Genomic DNA, 23,157 nt, shown 5'->3' on the forward strand with positions numbered 1-23,157 from the left:
GAGGAAGGAAGGAAGGAAGGAAGGAAGGAGAGAGAAAGAAAAAGAAGAAAGACAAAATGGTAAATAATTTATAGCTAGGTGACTAGGAGTCTATGTATATATGTTTTTTTTTTTTTAAGATTTTATTTATTTATTCATGAGAAACACAGAGAGGCAGAGACATAGGCAGAGGGAGAAGCAGACTCCCTGTAAGGAGCCTGATGTGGGACTTGATCCCAGGACCCCGTGATCACGACCTGAGCCAAAGGCAGACACTCAACCAGTAAGCCACCCAGGTGCCCTTAAATGAGTATTTCTAAGGCAAGATCTTTTTTTCTTTTTCTTTTTCTTTTTTTTTAAGATTTTATTTATTTATTCATGAGAGACACACAGAGAGAGGCAGAGAATAGGCAGAGGGAGAAGCAGGCTCCATGCAGAGAGTCTACACTTGATCTTAGCCAAAAGGCCGAGAAATGATTATGCAGGGAGTCTAAGGCAAGAAAGATCCTGACAGGACTTGGAAGTCTTGTTTTCAAGTACTTAAACCATTTTCTCATGTATTGTTTAGCCCTAAACTCATTCCACTTGGGAGGTACAGTTGTTTAGCAAGGAGACTCTCCAGCCCAGAGCAAGACAAAGAGACGTGGTTGCCATCTTCAGGTATTTGAAGTGCTGCCAGGGAAAGAGGAAGAGGCTTCTTGTTGCTTTGGAGCAGAATTGCCAGCCGTGGGTAGAATTGAGAGAGGTGGAGTCCCGGCCCAGGGCCCAGTATGCAGTGGTAAACATCAGACTTGTTTTCAGATTGTTTTTGCTCTGGAGAAGTCCCCGTTGGTTCCTTATGTATTTATTTTGTATCTTCATGAGTGTTTTATTTTTTTTTCCTTTTTTTTTTTTCATGAGTGTTTTAATGTGATTCCCATGATTGCAGCAGGCAGATACTCTGCATTCTTCTTACCAATTTTACATCCTTACCTCATTTTGTTTTCTTGTCTAAGCGAATTTGCAGAACAATGTTTAGTAAAGCAATTTAAAAATACAATCCTGTGTATCTCTGTAGGACTGTTAAATACCTTTACTTCCTGTGGGTCCCCACTTGTGCTTCCGGTATAAATGCATTTCTTCCTAAAGAGGTCTCTGTCTTCTCAGAAGGGATAGAAGGAATCTTTCGTTCAGCTTTATATTTCCATATAAGATTTATATTATATATATTGACACATTCGTGCCATTATTCTAAAACTTATCACATGTGTGTTGGGGGTCAGAGAAGCTTTTGAAGTTTTGGGTGAACTACCTGTAGAGATTGCTGTCTAATATTTTTGTGATTATTTTAAAACTATTTTGAATATGTGTTTCTTTTTAATAGGTTTTTACATTATATTAAAAATCTTGATTGATGGAAGCAGTGTCATAATTTTCATAAGGAAATAATTCCTTGGGCAGCCCTGGTGGCAGAGCGGTTTGGCGCCGCCTGAAGCCTGGGGTGTGATCCTGGAGACCCAGGATCAAGTCCCACATCGGGCTCCCTGCATGGAGCCTGTTTCTCCCTCTGTCTGTATCTCTGTCTCTCTTTCTCTGTGTCTATGAATAAATAAATATAAAATCTTTAAAAAAAAAAAAAAGGAAATAATTCCTTGTTGTATGAATAGCATATTTTATAGTGACATCACAATAAGTGCCTTCTGTGAAATGCCAGGCACTGACTGAGCATTGTGTCCCATTAATATTTATAACAGGCCATTAGAATATTATAATTTGGGCAGCCCTGATGGCTCAGCGGTTTAGCGCCGCCTTAGGCCTGGGGTGTGATCCTGGAGTACCAGGATCGAGTCCCACATTGGACTCCCTGCATGGAGCCTGTTTCTCCCTCTGCCTGTGTCTCTGCCTCTCTCTGTCATGAATAAATAAAATATTTTTTTAAAAAAAGAATATTATAATTTAAAATTTTCAGTGAGAAAACTGAGGGTTAAAACATTTTAAACTTGCCCAAGTTCACACAATCATAAATGCCTGAACCTGGATTTTCCCTGGTCTAACATTAGTGCTTCCTCTGATGCTTTTCTTTCTTTCTTTCTTTTTTTTTTTTTTAATTATAGGAGATGGGGGTGACCTTTGTTGAGTTACTAGCTTTATATTCAAGAGAGTGTCTTTCCAATTTTAGTATATGTGCTGCCGAAGCAAGCACACAAGAGTGTCTTTTAGAACTACCTGCTATTAAGCCAGAACAACCCTGTACTTTGGATTGGTAAAGAGGAGGGCATTTGTGGCCTGAGTTTAGATTACTTTAAATCTCTTTGTAGAATAGATGTATTTTTCCTTTGATCTGTTGGCACCGGATTCCTGATGCATCTGTTCTGGGCAGGGCATTAGCATATTTGAATCCCCCATTTAAGGGAAGATTTTAAGGACTCCGGTGGTGCTCACATTTCTCCCAAGCTTCCAGCCCATCTAATATTAGTCATGCTATTTCACATGTTTTGGTGTACCATGGGCTCAGGGGTCCTGACACATGTCACTGTGAAATGCAGTCATGGATGCCCGGGCTATAAGGACAGGGCTTCACAAGGGAGGGACAGGGTTTGGAGCTATCCCTAGAGTCTGTGCTTCAGGACTTCATTTGGTATATTGGGTGCATGTGGCCGAGAAGGAGCCTTCTTGTTTACCCCCTTGGCTATGAGGGAAGCGGAGTCCGGAGTCCGCGAGTGCTGTGGTCCTTGCAATTATGGAGAAATTGAAGCTGCCTTGGTATCTTCCATTCCATCTGTATAGACTAGGTGGGTGGTGGAGGGGATGGTGTGGCTGTTTATACACACAGTTTGGTGTGCAAAAATAAGATCTGCTGGTTAGACCCGCCTCAGAAGGGTTTGTTTCTTTCCACACAAAGAGGACTATGAGATGAAATGTGATTGCCAGGGATTATTTGTAGGGAAGTAGCCCAAGCTACCTGATTCTTAATGCTAAAATGGGCTCTAATCCTTGTTTCCTTTTCGGTATTGGATTAGAAAAATGTAGGGCAGCATTAGAATTGGCTGTTAACAATACCCATGACAAATATCTTTACCAAGAATTTTGGAATGGGAATACCTAGGCAGGAAGGATTGAAGTCCAAATTTTTACCTCCAGCTGAGGTCACTCTCCCAAACTCCAGAGCTACCTCTAGCTACCTGCCCTCCATCTCTCCTCAGATATCTCTTAGCCATCTCAATCTTTAATCAAAAAAGAATTATTGCTATTCTCCTACAACTCAGTTCTTCCTCTAAATCTTTTCTCTCTGTATCTCCAAATGTCTTTACATCAGTTTCTTTGCTTGAGCCCAAATCCCAGGATTTATCTATGTCTCTTCCCCATCCTTCATCCCTCGGATCCCATATCCAATTCAGCAGCTAGCTCTGTTGGTTTTATTTTCAAAATATGTATCAAATCCATCCACTTCTTACCATGACCACTGCTACCAGTCATGCTGATTTTTTTTTTTTTTTCTGATTGCAAAGGCCTCCTAGCTCTGCGCCTTCCTTCTGTTCTCATCCATTCCAGTCTCCCATCTCCCTGGTGCCTGGGTGGCTTAGTGGTTGAGTGTCTGTCCTTGGCTCAGGTCATGATCCCGGGGTCCTGGGATCTAATTCCACATCAGTCTCCCCACAGGGAGCCTGCTTCTCCCTCTGTCTATGTCTCTGCATCTCTGTGTCTCTCATGAATAAATGGATGAAATCTTTAAGAAAGTGAAATCTATCTACCAGTGGCATTCCAGTACCTTTCAGATAAAAATAATACTCCTTATCAAGATGCTGTATGATGTGTCCTCCAACCTCAACTTATACCATCTCCATTCCGAGAAGATGTCTTTTGGTCTTTCTCCTTACCAGCCTTTGAATGGCTGGTATCCTCCTTGTGAGGTTCACTTCCTCAGAGAGGCCTTGTCTGGTCTCCTCTTTAAGGTAGCTGTTCACAACTTTTTTTTTTTTTCTACCATAGTTTTTGTTTATTCACCTCAGAGAGCACTTACAAGAAACTGAGATTGCTCTTGATCCAATGTTTGCTTTCTTCACCAGGGTGTAAGCTCCATGGGAGCTGCACCATGTCTTCTATGTTCCATTCCTGGTGCCTGGTCCACTGACTGGTAAACAGTGGTTACTCAGCAAATGTTATTGAGTGAATAGATATGCTACCATATCATTATTTTTAATGAGTACATTGTATTCCATTATATTAACATAACCTAATTGCCTTAAGCACAGCCTTATCATTGGATGTATTTGTTCCCAATTTTTCATCACATTGAAGTATGGGAAATAATCTAAATGGCTATTGGGGAAATTGTTGACTTAAACTAGGGACTGTTACGCAGGCATTTAAAATCAAGGGAGCATTTTTATTAATGTGGGAAAATGAGCTTATTCATGAAAAAAGCATAATACAAAATTATGTATACAGCATTATATTAACTATGTAGAGTTGCATGGAAAAAGCTAGCAGGAAATAAACTAAAATGTTAATTATGTACTTCAAGCTGGCAGGATTACAGGTGATTTTTTTTTAAGATTTATTATTTATTCATGAGAGACTCACAGAGAGAGAGAGAGAGAGAGGCAGAGACACAGGCAGAGGGAGAAGCAGGCTCCATGCAGGGAGCCTGATGCAGGACTCATCCTAGGACTCCAGGATCATGCCCTAGGCTGAAGCAGGTGCTAAACCACTGAGCCACTCAGGGATTCCCGATTTTTTTTTTTTTATGTATACAAGTAGTATTGGTATTTTCTTCTTTATACTTATTTGTGTTTTCTATGCTTACTACAGTGTGTGGTTTTTTTTTTATAATTGAATAAAAAAGTTTTTAAAAATTTATCAATATTTAAATAAAATTTTAATAAAATACTTAAAAATATAAAATAAAAGATATTAAATAACTTTAAAAGTTTTTAAGTATTTGGGGAAACTTTTTTTTTTAAGATTTTATTTATTTATTTGACAGAGAGAGAGAGAACAAACAAGCCATAAGCAGAGGAAGTGGCAGAGGGGAGAGGGAGAAGCAGGCTCCCCCACTGATCAGGGAGGACAACGGACATAAGGCTCAATCTTAGGACCCTGGCATCTCCTTGGGATCATGACCTGAGCTGAAGGCAAATGCTTAACCAACTGAATCACCCAGGTGCCCCAAGATTTTGGGAAACTTTTATGACACATCAGATTATTGAAGATCGTCAAAAGTAGAATTCTGAACTGTTGTGCTCTAGAGAATGACCTCAGTGTTTGAAACACACTTGCTGATGGCAACTCTTGCCTTTTAGTCCATCCAGGCCCTTGTATTACCTGGATTTAGAAAGAGTGGCTGAAGTTTTATTTCCTGTGAAGACTCCATGGCTGGATAGACTTGTGCATGGTGTGGCATTTCTAGGAACTGTGGCTTACCAAAATGGTGATTTTGGTTGGGAGTATCTCATAGATGAGCTCAAGGTTAGAAAGATATCATAACTGTTTTTGGAGCTTAAGGGGGCTCATGTGGCCTGAGGTAATGTCATACCTTCTTACCCATTTACTTAAAGCTTTGGTTCTCAAACACGGGATCCCATGGGGAGTCCATGAGCAAAACTGTCTTCATAATAAGACTAAGATGTTATTTGACTTTTTCACTCTTATTCTCAAGTATACAGTAGAGTTTTCTAGATGCTATATGATTCATAGCAGACTGCAGAAGCATATAGGAAAGCCCAGCTGTCTTTTATGAAGCTAGATGAAGAGAGTTACAAAAATAATTTTTATTGTTTTATTGTAGAAAATATAATTATATTTAATTAAAATGCTATTTATGTTAATATATAATGGATTTCTTGTTTCTATCTATCTATTTTTATAAACTCAATGTCCAACATGGGGCTTGAACTCATGACTCAGAGATCAAGAGTCAGCATGCTCTCTGGATTGAGCTAACCAGTCACTCCTCTTGGTTTTTGTTTTGTTTTGTTTTACAGATTTTATTTACTTATTAATTTCACTGAAAGCACAAGCAGAGGGAGCAGGAGGGAGAGGGAGAAGCTGAGTAAGGAGCCTGACGCAAGGACATGGGGCTCAATCCCAAGGCCCTGTGATCAAGACTTGAGCTGAAGGCAGATACTTAATTGACTGAGCCACCCAGACACTGCTGTTTTTTGTTTTTGTTTTTTAAGATCTTGTTTATTCATGAGAGACACCCAGACAGAGGCAGAGACACAGGCAGAGGGAGAAGCAGGCTCCATGCAGGGAGCCCCATGTGGGACTCAATCCTGGAACCTCAGGATCATGCCCTGAGCTGAAGGCAGATGCTCAACCGCTGAGCCACCCAGGCATCCCTGTTTTGTTTTGTTTTTTAAGACTCAAGACCTGAGCTGAGATCAAAAGTTAGATGGTTAACTGACTGAAACAATCAGGCCCCCTTCCTCTTGTAATTTTTTTTTAATATTTTATTTATTTATTCATGAGAAACAGAGAGAGAGAGAGAGAGGCAGAGACACAGGCAGAGGGAGAAGCAGGCTCCACGCACAGAGCCCGATGTGGGACTCGATCCTGGGTCTCCAGACTCAGGCCCTGGGCCAAAGGCAGCACTAAACCTCTGAGCCACCCAGGCTACCCATCCTCTTGTAATTTGAAGTGAATTAATGATTACTTTAAAAATTTCTCCTCTTATTTTTTAAAGATTTTTTATTTTTACTTTTTTAAAGATTTTATTTATTTATTCATGAAAGACACAGAGATATAGGCAGAGGGAGAAGCAGGCTCCATGCAGGAAGCCCGATGTGGGACTTGATCCCAGGACCCCAGGATCATGCCCCAAGCTGAAAGCAGATGCCTAACCACTGAGCCACCCAGGTGCCCCTTTTAAAGATTTTTTAAAAGATTTATTTATTTATTTGAAAGAGATTTAGAGAGAGAAAGCAAGCATAGGGGTTGAGAGAGGGAGACAAGCAGACTCTCTGCTGAGTGGGAGCCTGACATGGAGCTTGATCCCAGGACCCTGAGATCTTGACCAGAGCCTAAATCAAGAGTTGATGCTTAACTGAGCGACCAGGCCAGTTAAGTGCCTGAGCTACCCAGGCACCCTTAAGATTTTTTTTTTTAAAGATTTTATTTATTCATTCATAGAGACAGAGAGAGAGAGAGAGAGAGAGAGAGAGGCAGAGACAGAGGCAGAGGGAGAAGCAGGCTCCATGCAGAGAGCCCGATGTGGGACCCGATCCAGGGTCTCCAGGATCATGCCCTGGGCTGCAGGTGGCGCTAAACTGCTGCGCCACCGGGGCTGCCCTTTTTTTTTTTTTTTTTTTTTTTTTTAAGATTTTATTCATTCATAGACACAGAGAAGATTTTATTTTATTTTATTTTATTTTAATTTTTATTTATTTATGATAGTCACACACACAGAGAGAGAGGGGGGGGGTGCAGAGACATAGGCAGAGGGAGAAGCAGGCTCCATACACCGGGAGCCCGATGTGGGATTCGATCCCGGGTCTCCAGGATCGCGCCCTGGGCCAAAGGCAGGCGCCAAACCGCTGCGCCACCCAGGGATCCCCAGAAGATTTTATTTTTAAGTAAACTCTATGCCCAACGTGGGGCTTGAACTCACAACCCTGAGATCAAGAGTTACATGCTTCACTGACTGAGCCAGCAAGGTGCCCCTCTCAGTTTAATTTCTAATATGATAAATATCAACAGATATTTACCCACCTAACAACAAACATTCTTTGGAGTCTTCAGTTTTTAAGAGTGTGAAGAAGTCCTGAGACTAAAAAGTTTGAGAACTGGGATGCCTGAGTGGCTCAGCGGTTGAGTGTCTGCCTTTGGCTCAGGACATGATCCCAGAGTTCTGGGATCAGGTCCCGCATCGGGCTCCTGCATGGAGCCTGCTTCTCCCTCTGCCTGTGTCTCTGACTCTCTCCGTCTCTCATGAATAAATAAATGGGGTCTTTAAAAAAAAAAACAAAAAAATTAAAAAAACAAAAAGTTTGAGAACTGCCAAATTAAGGGAACAGGAAGAGGGGCACCTGGCTGTCTCAGTTGGTGAAGTATGTGATTCTTGATCTTAGGTCAAGATCTTAGGTCTTGATCTTAGGTCTTGATCTTAGGTCAAGAGTCCAAGCTCCACTTTGGGCCTTGAGCTTACTTTAAAAAAAAGTTAGGGGAGCCTCGGTGGCTCAGTTGGTTAAGTGTCTGCTTTCAGCTCAGACCATGATCCCAGGGTCCCAGGATCCAGCCCCGCGTTGTGCTCCCTGCTCAACGAGGAACCTGCTTTTCCCTCTCCTCCCCACCTCATGCTCTTTCTCACTATCTCTGCCTCTTTCTCTCAAATAAATAAATAAAATCTTTAAAAAATATAAAAATAAGGGACGCCTGGGTGGCTCAGTGGTTGAGTGTCTGCCTTCTGCTCAGGGTGTGATTCTGGAATCCTGGGATTGAGTGCCACATCGGGCCTTCTGCATGGAGTCTGCTTCTCCCTCTGCCTATGCCTCTCTCTGTGTGTGTGTCTCTCATGAATAAATAAATAAAAAAAATCTTTAAAAAAATTTTTTAATTTAAAAAATATATAAAAATAAAATAAATTTTTTTTAAAATAATAAAGGAACAGGAAAAGTTTGTGGTAATTTGATTATGGCTCAGTAAGCAGATTGGTTGAATTGCATGACAGAATACAAAGCCTGTGGAGGAAATGACCTTTTGTAATATAATAAACAGGTGTTGAAAGACCTTAATATTACATTAAATTTTCCTCTCTCCTTCTTTCCCTCTCTCCCTCCCTTCCTTCCTTTCTTTTTCTTTTCTCTCCTTTTTTTTTTCTCTCCTTTTTTAGAGATTATGCATGATGTGATCAAGAAGGTAAAGAAGAAGGGGGAGTGGAAGGTAGGTAGAAGAGCACAATTAAGGGTCTTAACAGGTGAGTTGATGTGGAAAATACAAGAATGGTGAAAGTATAAGAAAATAGAGTTGGAGGAAAGATATATAAGTAGGGAATCAATACCTTTGCTGTGTCCAGAGAGTAAAATAATAATAATAATAATAATAATAATAATAATAATAATAATCCCTTCTGCCTCATTTTATGCAGTCCAAGTTAAGAAATCTCTTGGTAATAAAGCTTCTGTTAAAGATCACCTGGTGGGACACTTTAGCAAAGGAACTCTTTTATTCAAACAAAATCTTACCTGGAACCTCCTGGAACCTCTTCTATAAAGCAGAAGAAGGTGAAATTATTCTGCTTGCTATGGGAGAGAAAGAAGTCTCTCTGGTGGCCCTAAAGCATCTCCACAGAACCTATACAACAGTTTGGAAAGCCCTCATCTGGTCCATCCCCATTTATCTGTAATTACATAAGATGAAAGAAGGAAGCTTGTTTATTCATAGAACATTTAGAGCAATGCTGGAAGCAAGTACTTAAGCCAATCAGATTAATTATGTTCTCACTTACCTGAGTGGGTGATACAAGTGGGAAGCGGCTATCTTCTATTCAGAAAGTCATTTGGTTGTCTGGGGCCAGGCATTATACCAATTAGAAGAAGATGCCCTTTTACTTGAACTTTCCCATGTGTCATTGGAGGGTTTATACCAATCATTCTTGCCTCTAAGTTGTCCTACAGTCAAGAGCCCACACATTTTCAAGTTGTCTTTGTCCATAAACAACAGAGCTTCATGGTACAGAAGCATTTTGGTCTCCACCTCAGCCTTGTGAGTTTGTTTTAGCCAGCACGTCCATCCTCCTCTTTATCCATGTCCTCCTCTTTCTCTCTTACCCTTCCCATCAGTAATAAACTTTCAAACTTGTGGATTTTAAATGAAAAATAACTGGTTCTTAGAGCTTTCTGGTCCACATTGTGTCTACTTGTGTTATCTTGGTTTATATCATTAAAGAGGAAGAGAAGTAGCCTTGTTTTAGCTTATGGCTTCTCCCCACTGTTGCCTGAATGGAGAAGGGAATGGTTAGCTGAAGAATTGTAGGTCTGAAACTTAGGCCGGGACTGGTGTGTTCTTTTTCTTCCAGTCTGGGCCAAGGTAGAGTATGTGCCCAGACAACTCATATATTGCTCCATCCTCATGATGTTGGTAACAAAGTCCTCACCTTCTAAGCCATATGTGTGGCACGAGTGTTCATGTAAAAAGAAAAGATAATTTCCAGTATGGTTTTCTCTGAATGTGGGTGCTGCAGATGACTTTTTTCTTTTCTTTTTTCTTTTGCCTTTTTTATGAGTAGTCAGTTTCTTTATCATGGAAAAACGTTAATTTTTTAAGCTTATAAAATTAAGTTGGCAAGAATGAACTCTAGACTCTTAGAAGGTTAAGTTTGGGTGTGGCATAGGAGAGAAAAGCTAGCATGTATGTTAGCAAACTTCTGGCCCATAGTAAGTATTTATAACTTACTATTCTATATTTCTGGGGTGCTTTTTGAAGTCTAACAGTAAGCTGAAAGAATCATAACAGATTTCTTGCAGGCCATAAGCTGTTCTTTTTGCTTCCAGGTGCTGGTGGTCGATCAGCTGAGCATGAGGATGCTGTCCTCCTGCTGTAAGATGACGGACATCATGACCGAGGGGATAACAAGTGAGCACAGCTGTCTCTCTACCCTTGAGTGAAACTCAGGCCTCCTCTTTCTGGCGATCTTTCCCTCTCCCTGTTCGCTGTTATCTCACTTGACTTTAGATTCTTCCAGCAACCTGGGTGCTAAGACTATAAGTTCTTGAGAGAGACCCAGGGCTTTCTTATCATTCACTAAATCCCTAGCACCTGATGTAGTACTAGACGACATTAAATACCTGGTAAAGGTGTTGAAAGGAAGGTTAAATCAAGGGGAAGAAAGTAGGCCACCAATAGAAACAATGGACAAAAGACCTGAACAGGAACTTAATTAGAAATCCCAATGACCAGTAAATACATGAAAAAATTGCTCACCTACATTAGTCAGTTAAAACCTGAGTGGAATCTTGCTATACACTTACCAGATTGGAATATTTAAATTCTGATAATGCCAAGTGACAGGATGTAAAAAAATGGGAACTCCTATATGACAAGTGTCCACTTGGAAAAACATTGGCAGTATCTAGTAGAGTTGAAGGTGTGTGTGTCCTACAAGCCAGATGGTTAGGCGTGTGTCCTAGACAACCTTAGGCACATGTGCCCAGAATGCACATGCAGGGATATTCACAGAGCATTGTTCATAGTAGCCCCAATTTAAAAACAAAACATCCATCAAGAGTACAATGATTGGGACACCTGGGTGGCTCAGTGGTTGAACATCTACTTTCTGCTCAGGGCGTGATCCTGGAGTCCCAGGGTCGAGTCTTGCATCGCGCTCCCTGCAAGGAGCCTGCTTCACTCTCTGCCTGTGTCTGTCTCTCTGTGTGTGTGTGTGCCTGTTATGAATAAATAAATAAAATCTTAAAAAAAAAGTACTATGGTTAAATTATGGTATAGTCACATAGCAGAATACTATAAGGCAACGAAAATGAACAAAATCTGGCTATTTACAAGCAGATGGGTAGATCTGATAAACAATGTTGAACAAAAGAAACAAGATACAAAAGAATACTTACAGTGTGCTTTAATTAACTAATTAATTTTAAAAAACTTTATTTAGAGACAGGGAATGGGGGGAAGGGCAGAGGGAAAGGGAGAGAGGGAGAGAGAGAGAGAGAGAGAGAGAGAGAGAAAAGCAGACTCCCTACCAAGCACAGAGCCCACCATGGGTCTCCATCTCACGACCCTGAGATCACCACCTGAACGGAAACCAAGAGTTGTATGCTCAAGTGACTGAGCCACTCAGGTGCCCCCAGTGTGCTTGAATTTATATAGAGTTCAGAACTAGGCAGAACTAAGCTATGCTGTTTTGAAATGCAAATGTATATGGTAAACCCATGAAGAGAAGTAATCACATTTAAGTCAGGATGATGGTTCTCTTTGGAGGGAGGGAAGTGAGGGTATGACAAGTGTACTTGTTTTAGTGCCGGCCAGTTCTCTTTCCTAACTGGGGTGACACTTATACAGGTGTTTACTTTGTAATTTTATGTTTATGTTTTATTCACTCTTTGGAATGCATGTTATAATTCACAACAAAGGCTTTTTAAAAAAGTTAAGTCACCTGTTCAAGGTCACTAGCCAGTGTCTCACACCTGAGACTAGGACTCAGACTTCTGACTCCTGTCCTTGCTCTTATTCACATTTGTTTGTAGCTCTTCTTTTACTCAGGGGCAACTTCAAGAGGGATCATGTATTTTAATCTTTGAAACAGCATTCTCTCCTGAACTATCTCAGAAGACTGAAAAGCAATATTCTCTGAGCTATTGTTTCAAACAAGGAAGTTAACCTTTATTTTCCTGTGGAAAAAATGTTGGGTGGAACACACCTGTTGCAATTTCTTTCCTAGTATTTTTCCCTGGAGACTTTGTATGATGTGTGACTTGCAGACTGTTGCTGGTCTTTGTGAAAATTATTTCCAAACCACAATTTCGGGAGGATTGAGATTTTGCTAAGCTAAATGAATTTCATTCAAAGGTTTGTCCTTTATTCTAAGATCATGTCTTTCCTATTATTTGGTGTTAAAATGCTTTTAAGGGCAGCCCAGGTGGCTCAGCGGTTTAGTACCGCCTTTGGCCCAGGTTGTGATCCTGAAGGCCTGAGATCGAGTCCCGCGTTGGGCTCCCTGCATGGGGCCTGCTTCTCCCTCTGCCTGTGTCTCTCTACCTCTCTCTCTCTTTCTCTCTGTGTCTCATGAATAAATAAATAGAATATTTTTTAAAAATGCTTTTAAGTTGTGAAATTATAGTGATACTACATCGTGGATTTTTTATTGATTAAATTCTATGTGAAATATATATGTATGAATATATATGTAATAATTTGGGGAGGTATAATCATACCTTGGATGTGAGTCCTTCATTTTTAAAAACACTTTTCCAAACCTAGTTTATCTGTCACCAGAAACCTAGCCCTATGATGAAAGTATATAGCTTTTATTTTATTTTATTTTATTTATTTATTTTTTTTTGAAAGTATATAGCTTTTACTGTGACTTTTTGTCATTCAGTGATTCAAGATGAGGCTTATTCCTGTTTTGAACTTACAAAGTTATTTTCTTCATTGAATTTTTTTAAAGATTTGTTTATTTATTAGAGAGAGAGAGAGAAAGAGAGAGCATGCATGTGAGCTGGGGAAGAGGTAGAGGGAGTAAGAGAGACAGCCCCAAGCAGACTCCCCATTGAAGGAGGAGCTCAATGCAGGGCTTCATCCCAGGACCCTGAGATCACAACCTGAGCTGAAATCAAGAGTCAGCCACTGAACTGACTGAGCCACCAGGGGCCCCTTCATTGAATTTTTTGAAGATTATTTATTTTAGAAAGAGAGGGAGAGAATCTCAAACAGACTCCTCATTGAGTATTGAGCCCGGCGTGGGGTTCGACCTACCCACCCTGAGATCATAACCTGAGCAAAAATCAAGAGTCAGTCACTTAACCAACTAAGCCATAAGCCACCCAGGGGTCCCTCTCATTGAATTTTTGAAGCTATTTTTATCCTCTATTAAAGCAAAAAATGCACAAACATTAAGGAGGAGAAAAAGCCAAATAGAGCTAAGGAGCATCTAATGAAGAAGCAGCAGCATCCTGGCCTACTCCCTTCTCCCTCAGGGCCTGCTTGCTCTTCTGGTTATCCTTTTAATATTTCTAGATAACTATTTACACTATAATCTTTGGATTCATTGATGGTAGATTTTTTTCTCTTGGCTCCTTGTGGTGGTAGATGAGGGTTTAGCTCTCTCCCTGCTGTACACAGACTCTTCCTCACTACTGAAGATGGGTTCTAAAAAAGGTCCTTGCTTGGCAAAATTGAAAAGTTAGAAATCCTATGTAAAACCCCCAAAATATTTTGGGGGAATTATTATTGGCCTATGAAATTGAGAAATCTACAACCACTGGTGTAAAGTAGATGGTTGAAGGACTTTGGCATTTGAACATTATTTGGCATGAAAAGTCTTTATAAATGTTACATCATCCTAAAGTGATGCTTTTATTTGATTAAATCCTCTGCATAGGAAGAATGGGAGCAAGTGATTGTACTGTTCTTTCTATAACAGAAGACAGTACAGGATAGATAGCATATCCTAAGCTTTATCAGGTGGCTGGTAAGATGAGGATTATCCCAGAAGTACTTCTTTCCAGATGAAGTAGCTGACATAACTGTAAAAGAAATAAGCAGAACAAAAGCTTGTGGTTTAACAAAATACAATGTTTAGTCTTTGAACTATTGAGAAGGACCATATTATGTAGAAGGTATGTTTGGAATATCTTTGTGTGATATACAGAAGAAAATGATTTAAAAAAAAAACTATCCAATTGTTAATAAACTCAACCTGGCAATTCTAAAGGAATTGGAATTATTTAGGACAGATGAGAAAAAAACTGGAGGAAGGGGAAAAAACACTGTCCTTAATAGAATGAGATAGGATTTTCCATTTTTAATCACAAGATCAAGGAGTTTACTTAAACTGAAATGAGAAATACTTGGTATTTGGTAAAATTCAGGCTTTCTAACCTCTTGAGCATTGTGAGGTAGTGGAACGTGGTAACTTCAAGGAAGAGGCAGGTGATTCCCACCCCACGCCCTGGATATTTTCAGCTGCAGCAGTCTGAAGGTGGCCTGTCTAGATTGTTTCTAGTTCTATGATCACTGATTCTGTTTTCTAATTGACTGTGGGCTGCTGTTTGTTGTCTAGTCGTGGAAGACATCAACAAGCGCAGAGAGCCGCTCCCCAGCCTGGAGGCTGTGTATCTCATCACTCCGTCTGAGAAGGCAAGTTAACCCCCGGAAGAGCTTTGGCTAAGGTTGCATGTGCTGGCTTGGCATCTGTGGGGCAGAGTGTCTGACATTTCTAGGTTAAGCGCGCATTTAACACACTGCTCTGATTAAACGTGCAATCCACAAAGAGGGAAGGAGGGGTGCAGTGTGAAGTGGAGTAAGGGTGCATTAAGCTCTCTTGCCGCACAACTGCTGTCCAGAAGGTCAGGCTTTGTTCAGTCTAGTTTCCTCTCTCTTGCACTCCTTCTCTAGGGAGGAGACCCACTGTGTTTAATTAGTGACCCCCCCTCCAGAACTCTGGTATTTTATGCTTTTGAGTCCATTTCATCAATATCCAGGTTGTGTTGAAATTTACCGTCTTATCATTTTTGGAGATTGATTCAAGTCACTATCCAGACAAAATGCGCCTCCTTGCATTTGGCAGATAGTTGTCTTAGGTCTCTTAATCTGTGTAAATTCCCTCTTGCTTTCTATTCCCTTTCTTTTTCCTTGTGAAAGCTGGCTTACATCTGAGTTTTTACAGAGGCTACTAAATTGCCAGAATGTCATCAATATGAATTTCTTGGAAGGTTTTTGACCAGTTTCCTGTTTTGTGAATATCTTCTCAGGAACCCAAATTATAGTGGCTTCAAAGAACTGGTGCTGTCTTCTGGAATGAGCTAAGAAGGCTTTTGTTCATCTAAATTCTGAAACAATCCTAATTTTAAGTCTTCAGAACTCCGTTATTGCCAAACATGAATTATACATAGAAAAATTCCTTGCTATTTTGTGCAAGCAGCTTGGATTTAACCCAGTTCAGATATAGGTCCCATTTGCTTCTAGAATTGGATTCAGTTCCCTCTTTTGTTCCCTCTCTACAGTCTGTCCACTCTCTCATCAGTGATTTTAAGGACCCACCGACCGCTAAGTATCGGGCTGCACATGTCTTCTTCACAGACTGTAAGTACGGCAGTTCTACCCTTGTCCTTCTAGGTGAGCGTTTCTGTTCAGCAAGGCTGATTAATAGGGGAAAAAATGGGTTGTTGCCATGTTTCTCCTGAGCTTTTATTTTCTTTTCAGAAATTAAATTGCATAAGAGATAAAAATAAACACACACAAAGACAAATGTACTTGGTCATGCAGTCCTTTCTGATGAAAAATAGTATCTCTTCTAAGGACTAGAGGGTTTAATGCCAAGAATTTTTCAATGGTAGCTTCAATGTTTCACTGTATACACTTCCAGATAGTACTATAAACTGTAGTGTATTCCCATCAGTTTTTCAGCTACAAACATAGTCCATGCTGGCAGTGATGGTAGCAAATGGAACCTGCACCACTGTCCTGGAATTAAGTTTCTTATTTTGTGGAGGTTTTGCACATGGAGCCTAGTGCAGAAGCATCTTGGTCAATCTTTGTTAATAGCGAAGAGAGAGGAGTCAAACTGGCTATCTTAAAACTTCAGTAATAACAGCATACCCACCGTTTTTCTCCATAGGGAAAGCCCCACAGAACTTACCACTGAGAAAATGAGAAAGGTTCTTGCAAAGAGTAATTGTATACTATTTGAATATGCATAAAAAAGAGTAGAGAGGTGACATTAGTAATAATAAACTGAAAATGGGTTGCTGAGAATGCAAAGCCATTTGTTTGGCCTAGGAGAGCCCCTGGCATTTGCGGTTTCCCCACCAAGTGAGTCTCCTGTGCAGCCAAGCTCCTGTAAGGGTCCCATAAAGTCAGATGTGTGGTGTTTGTTTGTATCACAGGCCTTTTCCTTATCTCTTCTTAATCTCCTGGGTTTTTTCCTTTCCTTGACATTAGGAAGTAGGTTTTTTTTTTTAAGATTTTATTTATTTATTCATAGAGACAGAGAGAGAGAGAGAGAGGCAGAGACACAGGCAGAGGGAGAAGCAGGCATCACACAGAGAGCCTGACATGGGACTCGATCCTGGGTCTCCAGGATCACACCCTGGGCCGCAGGTGGCGCTAAACCGCTGTGCCACCGGGGCTGCCCAGAAAGTAGTTTTTATTACCTCTCAGTGTTTTAGTTTTTCTGCCATTCGCTTCTCTGTTAGTTGTTGAGGACCTTTTACATGATTTTACATTCCTTTTGTACCCTAGAGATAGGGGATATTCTAGGATGGGACGAACTTTCTAGTTGCCTTCTTATAATCCCAGATGTGTGCAGTTGTTGAAATGGACCCGCACATGGACAGGAAAACCTGCTTGTCTTTTGTCCTTCTTGCAGCTTGTCCAGATGCCCTGTTTAATGAGTTGGTGAAATCTCGAGCAGCCAAAGTTATCAAAACCCTGACGGAAATCAACATTGCATTTCTCCCCTATGAGTCCCAGGTGAGGCTGAGAGGGAAGTGCATAGAAAGTCTGCATCCTCACTGCTCTGGCAAGTCCTGACCGGTTCACTAAGCAGAGTCGGGGAAGAAGATACTATGTTCTGAATTGCTCAATGACCTGTCCATAGGTGGACAGTGGATGTTGATGCAATGAAAACAGAGTTCCTTAAAGGTCTGCCCGAGGCCATCATCTTACTCTCTGGTTATTTCTGAGTTGTTTTTTGTTTTTTTTTTTTTTCTAAAGCTCCTATGCCTTTCTTTGTGTGCATTTCATCCTTGCTCACAGTGTTCACTCCTACTGGGTGACTCCTTGAATAACCAAAAGGTAGCCAATCCAAAAGGAGCAGGGAAGGAGAGCAAGGGGGCGGGGGGATCAGACAACACCCATCTGCTGCATAGGAGGCTGAATTTGTGCAGAGATAACCTCCCTTATGCTCTGCTGGAGGAGCAGATGGTAGCCTTCGTCAGTAGCTATTAACACTTCAGATGCCACAACGCAGCGACAAATCTGTCCCCTTGGGAAAAAAACTTCAGTTGTTAAATCAATAAAGGTGAAGCTGGTTGTGAGAGAGCGTACAAAATTTATATCTTTGTTTTGTAAGATTGGTCAACATGTCTTCTCCTGGCAAACAGGAAACACCCATGCGCCTGCCTAGATTGAACAAAACCCAACTTTAACATATTCGGCCACATTGCGTTTCATATATTTTTAAAAAGTAATGTATTTTTTTAAACCACAGGTTTTCTAGATGATCAAGGTAGTTTATATAAGTGAGATTCTGAAAAACTACTGATAGCTGGTAGACTAGGTAATTTAAGAGGAAATTTTAAACTTCTAGAAAAAAGGGAAAATACTATTACTGGGGATAGGAAATTATTAAATTCATAAAAAAGATCCTTTATTTACCCACAGTCCCAATTTCTAGCCTGTCCCTTACTTTTAAAAACTAAACTTATAATGGGCTAGATGGTCTTACACTACCCTCTCCTGTTTGTCTTCTGGCCTCCTCATTGTTCATCAGACCCTCTGAGCACATGCCAGGTGCAGGGCCTTGGCACTAGTTGTTGCCTCCATGTGGAAGCCCCCTGTTGGTGAGGAACTCCTTACCTCCTTCAAGCCCTTGCCTGGTACATCATCTTTTCAAGGAGACCTGCTATCCTCCTTGTCCAGCCCTCCAGGCTTTCTTTCCCTGCTCTGTTGTGTTCTCATACTCTTAAACCAGTTTCTTACATATCATATAATTTGCTTTTCATTATGCTTACTGTTTATGGTTATGTTATTCTCCTATAAGATTGCACACTCCTTGAGGACAGTCATGTTTTGGTCACTGATCATTCCCAAGTGTTTAGCACAATGCCTCGCCTGCAGCAGTCACTCAGCACATATTTATAGACTAAATGAAAACATGTTCTACAGACTCACTACCAAGGTTGGAGAAAACACTCGACAGTTCACTCATTCATACATGAGATATATATATCTATACATATAGATATATATATCTTTTTTCTTGTTTCTTTTCCTTCTCAGGTGTATTCCTTGGACTCTGCTGACTCTTTCCAGAGCTTCTACAGTCCCCACAAGGCTCAGATGAAGAATCCTATACTGGAGCGCCTGGCAGAGCAAATTGCAACTCTGTGTGCCACCCTGAAGGAGTACCCGGCTGTGCGGTATCGGGGGTAAGTCAGCAACCACGCCAGACTGCCTTCAGTGGCCTCCCATGTGTCCACTGGGCAAGGAGCTTCCTTTTGTCTTAAGATTGCTCTGGCAATTATCTCAAGAGGGTCAAGATTTGAGTATCTTGCATTTGTAATCATTCTTCGAATGTTTTCTAAATTTTGTGAAATGTAATGCATCCAGAAAAGGGAATGAAATATATATATTCAGTTACTGAATAGCAAAATGTGAACCCCTATGTAACCACAATCCAGGCTTCCTGTGGTATTTTAGCTTTTTCTTTTTTTTTTTCAAATCTTTATTTATTTTATTTTATTTTTTCTTCTTTATTTATTTTAATCTACGATAGTCACACACAGAGAGAGAGAGAGGCAGAGACACAGGCAGAGGGAGAAGCAGGCTCCATGCACCGGGAGCCCGACGTGGGATTCGATCCTGGGTCTCCAGGATCATGCCCTGGGCCAAAGGCAGGCACCAAACCGCTGTGCCACCCAGGGATCCCTATTCTTAGCTCTTTCTAACCTTTCAAAACAAATACCATCTTTGTAGAAAGTGTTCCAGAGTAAGATAAAATACAAGGATAATTCTCCAAAGGACATATTCCTCAGATTTTATAAAGTCATTCACTTATTATTTATCTGTTATGAGCTGAGTGCTGGAAAGAGGCTACTGATCCTGAAGACACAGCCTCTGCATTTAGAAGCCCTTGATCTAGAAGGGTAGGTGACACGCATACCAACACTTGTGTGTGTAAACTGTGAACACCTAGCTACAGGCCCTATAGCCCAGTGCTTGAGGACAGTACAAGCCAAGGGCCTGGCCATCTAGAGTTGGGAGAGGGCCCTTGAACTGAGAGGGTCAAGAAGACCTTCAGATCAGAGGTGACATTGGAGCTAAGTCTCGAAGGGAGATTCACATTTTAGTAGATCAATGAGGAGCACAGGGCACTTTGTGTGGACAGTCGGCTCTTGCCATTGGGATGAAGGAAACTTTGGAGTTGAAAAAACAAAAGGCATATTTGAGGAGGATTGGCAGTCTGACATAGTGTCTGTGTAAGGCTGTGGGGCAACTCAGTGGGGCAGCTCTGAAGCCCTTCTTGGAGGCCCTAGAAGCCAGGCTTGGGATTATGTCATTCCATGGTTATCACTAGGGACCTTCAGGGGAATTTGCACAGGGGAGTGAGTGCAGCGCTGTGGGAGTGAGAGCAGCAGTCAGGCAGGGAGACCCAGAGGGGTGGCCACTGCAGGGGAGCAAAGGGCCTGAACTGTCACTGAGGGTCATCGTGGCAGCCTGTCCTTACTGACTCCTTGTCTGCGGGAATGTGCAGCTGGGGAAGAATACCTCCCTTTATTATTGGTATTTGCTGACAAAAGCCCAGTGGGAATTAAGAAATGGGGGCCTAGGCCATATCTCCTAATGGGATAGGGGATGCTGAGAGTTCATTTGTGGGAGGAGTGGGATTGGGCATGGAGCTGCTTCAGCACTGAACCTGGCCAGGCAACAGGCAGCAGCCACACACTGTATACAGTTGGGAGAAGCCCTAGGAGGTGCTGTCAGGGCTGGCTAAGGGAAAAGGTCCACCGGGTCTCGCTTATATCTTTTTGGATCTGTCAGCAGAAATATCACCTGCCAAGAAAACAAAACAAGACCCAAGGGGATTTGAACTGAGGGAAATGAGAATCGGGTGAGTCTGGCTCAGACAACCTGATCAAGGAAAGGTGGATGGCCAGTACCCTCTGCTGAAGTGTCGCTGTTTTTCTGAAGTCAGTTGGAAAGACTAACTCTGTTTCCATTTAGATTTTTTTTTAAGGAATAGAAAATCATTTATGTTCCAGGCACTGAGCAAAGTATTTTTTGTCATTTTAAATTATATATATAAATACATAAATGTGTTCTCTGACTAGAACAGCATAGGCGAAGTTCATCTCCCCTGGCCCTCCTTGCACTTCCTGCCTTTCCACCCTGAGAGCAGTCAGTGCTGTGGAGTGGGTACATGGGCAGTTCACCCTGTGTCACTCCTTCTTTGTCAGGGAATACAAGGACAATGCTTTGCTGGCTCAGCTAATCCAGGACAAGCTCGATGCCTACAAAGCCGATGACCCAACAATGGGTGAGGTAAGTCTGGACTTGGTCCATGAAGCTCTTTTGCCAAATGACCACAGTGTTTGTATGGCAGTCCTGGGGACAGCTTGGTTTTGTTGCTCACAGAGTGTGCCTGGGTGTCACTATTCCTCCTCATTAGCCTCCAGTGAGATGCTCAAGCCGTTGGGTGGGATGATACAGGTTCTGCTCAGTGTAGCCAGGGTGACCAACTTGTTTCTGTTTTCTGGGACTTTCCTAGTGTTAGCATTGAAAGTCCTGCATCCTGGAAACCCCTCAGTAGTACAGTATCAAAGCCAGAAAATTGTTGGTACAGTCTCCAGCCCTTACTCACATTTAACTACTTTGTACATGTACTCGCCTGTGTGTATGGGTCTATGCAATTTTATCACATGTATAGATTCATATAACCCTCACTGTAATCAGAACAGAACTTTTCCATCACTATCATGCCTTTTAAAAATATTTTGCTGATTTATTTGAAAAAGAGAGAAAGAGCAAGAGAGAGCATGGGCAGAGAGGACAGGGAAAAGCAGACTCCTTGTGATCAGGGAGCCCAACATGGGGCTCAATCCCAGGACCCTGAGATCCTGACCTGAGCCAAAGGCAGATACTTAACTGAGCCACCCAGGCACCCCCATCATTATCATAATTTTAAAACTGGGTCCCAGGCAGACTGGATAGTGAGTCACTTTATTTATAACCAAACCCAGGTGGCACTCTCCTTCATAAGCTTACTTTGGACCCTAGACACAGTTTTAGATCTACTTTAAAGTATCCTCATTATGAAATAAACACATTGGACTTTTGCATGGTGTTTACTGCTGTTCTTGTCAAGCAGCAAATGGACTACTCAGTGTTATTTTAGGTTTTATCTCAGAGTTCATTTCCTGGGGCTTCTTTTACAGGAGGGGCAGCTGCACCAGTGGGAGAGGCTGGAGTTGTATGGGTGACTTGTGAAAGCGTTCCTTGTGTCTGTCCTTCCAGGGCCCAGACAAGGCGCGCTCCCAGCTCCTGATCCTGGACCGTGGCTTCGACCCCAGCTCCCCCGTGCTTCATGAGTTGACTTTTCAGGCTATGAGTTATGACCTGCTGCCCATTGAAAATGATGTATACAAGTAAGTGTGCAGGCCTGGTATGGCTTTGCAGACAAAAAATGCAGCTCTAACCTGAGAAAAAGTGGGTGCATTGTTACAGTCTTACTAATAAGCCTGTAAGCTTTTTTGTGAGTTCCTCAAATCTACTTGGCATTAGCAGCCAGGAGCCCATACCCCTTTAGGGGAGAACAAGAACTTTAGATCTTTAGTTCATGACTCATGTCACCTCAGCTCAGAGCCTGCTTGCGGGGGGGGGGGGGGGGTGGTTCATATGTTATGTGTGTGTGTCAGTGTGTGCACATGCATGCATATCTTGTTCAGAGTTAAAACTTCTGAATTATAGGTCATGAAATATGATGATGATAAAATATACAACAGAAGTTTCTTACTGAAGTTTATTTGCAAAGGAGCTGTTTCTTCATTATAAACATTTTTCTTGGTAACAATCATCCAAAACTCAATTTTTAAAAACAAATTTTCTTTTTTTGGAAACAGACTGTATTGTTCTTATGTCATTTATCATTAATCACCAAGGTAGTGGTTTCAAAACAAAGGTTCTAAAAATACGACTGAATATCAGTTTTCCTCCCTACTAGTACCTATAATTCTTATTTCCCTTAGATGTTCATGATTTTACATGTAAAAATATGCTGAGGACCTGTTGCAGGCATCTGATTTTAAAACTGAAAATTTAAGTACCACACACAGGAGGATGGTATCCCAGTCCTTCCCAGGAAGGGGCAAGCATCATCTTTGCTTTTCCCTTATAAGTAGCTATGAACCCACCTGTAACCTGACTTGAGCACATACCAGCTGACCCTGCAGATTTTAAAACAGAGCTTCAAGTCTATTGACCCTGGGTCTCTCCCTACCCAAGAAACTGCTGCTGTGTGTCAGTGTTGCTATATTATACCTAATATGGATAGTGATCCATCAGATGGTTGGGGGCCTGTGGTAAAGTCATCCATGTGAACATCTGTCCACTGAGGGACCATAAGCTCTAGTCTTATAAATTGGAAGGTGTTGAATGAATTCCATGGGGATGTCTCCTCTCTAGGTACGAGACAAGTGGCATTGGAGAGGCACGGGTGAAGGAAGTGCTCCTGGATGAGGATGATGACCTCTGGATAGCATTGCGCCACAAGCACATTGCAGAAGTGTCGCAGTAAGAGCCCCTTGC

At 41.5% G+C, this 23,157-nt stretch overlaps 1 protein-coding gene across 3 annotated transcripts in view; it reads left to right on the top strand.

Moving 5' to 3' along the window:
- STXBP1 (syntaxin binding protein 1) overlaps window positions 1-23,157 on the top strand; it is a 79,794-nt gene that overhangs the window by 34,459 nt on the left and 22,178 nt on the right. For 2 of the 3 annotated variants that reach the window (XM_041725449.1, XM_041725448.1), the window contains 9 exons: window positions 8,789-8,838; window positions 10,449-10,530; window positions 14,693-14,769; window positions 15,636-15,714; window positions 17,000-17,103; window positions 18,634-18,782; window positions 20,811-20,895; window positions 21,868-21,998; window positions 23,035-23,142. In XM_041725449.1, coding sequence (XP_041581383.1) covers window positions 8,789-8,838; window positions 10,449-10,530; window positions 14,693-14,769; window positions 15,636-15,714; window positions 17,000-17,103; window positions 18,634-18,782; window positions 20,811-20,895; window positions 21,868-21,998; window positions 23,035-23,142 — 865 coding nt within the window. Of the gene's footprint in view, window positions 1-8,788; window positions 8,839-10,448; window positions 10,531-14,692; window positions 14,770-15,635; window positions 15,715-16,999; window positions 17,104-18,633; window positions 18,783-20,810; window positions 20,896-21,867; window positions 21,999-23,034; window positions 23,143-23,157 lie in introns of those variants that run through there. The other variant, XM_041725450.1, reaches the window with a different exon arrangement.

Source organism: Vulpes lagopus, chromosome 12 (genome assembly GCF_018345385.1).
Source record: "Vulpes lagopus strain Blue_001 chromosome 12, ASM1834538v1, whole genome shotgun sequence".
NCBI classification, from domain to species: domain Eukaryota; kingdom Metazoa; phylum Chordata; class Mammalia; order Carnivora; family Canidae; genus Vulpes; species Vulpes lagopus.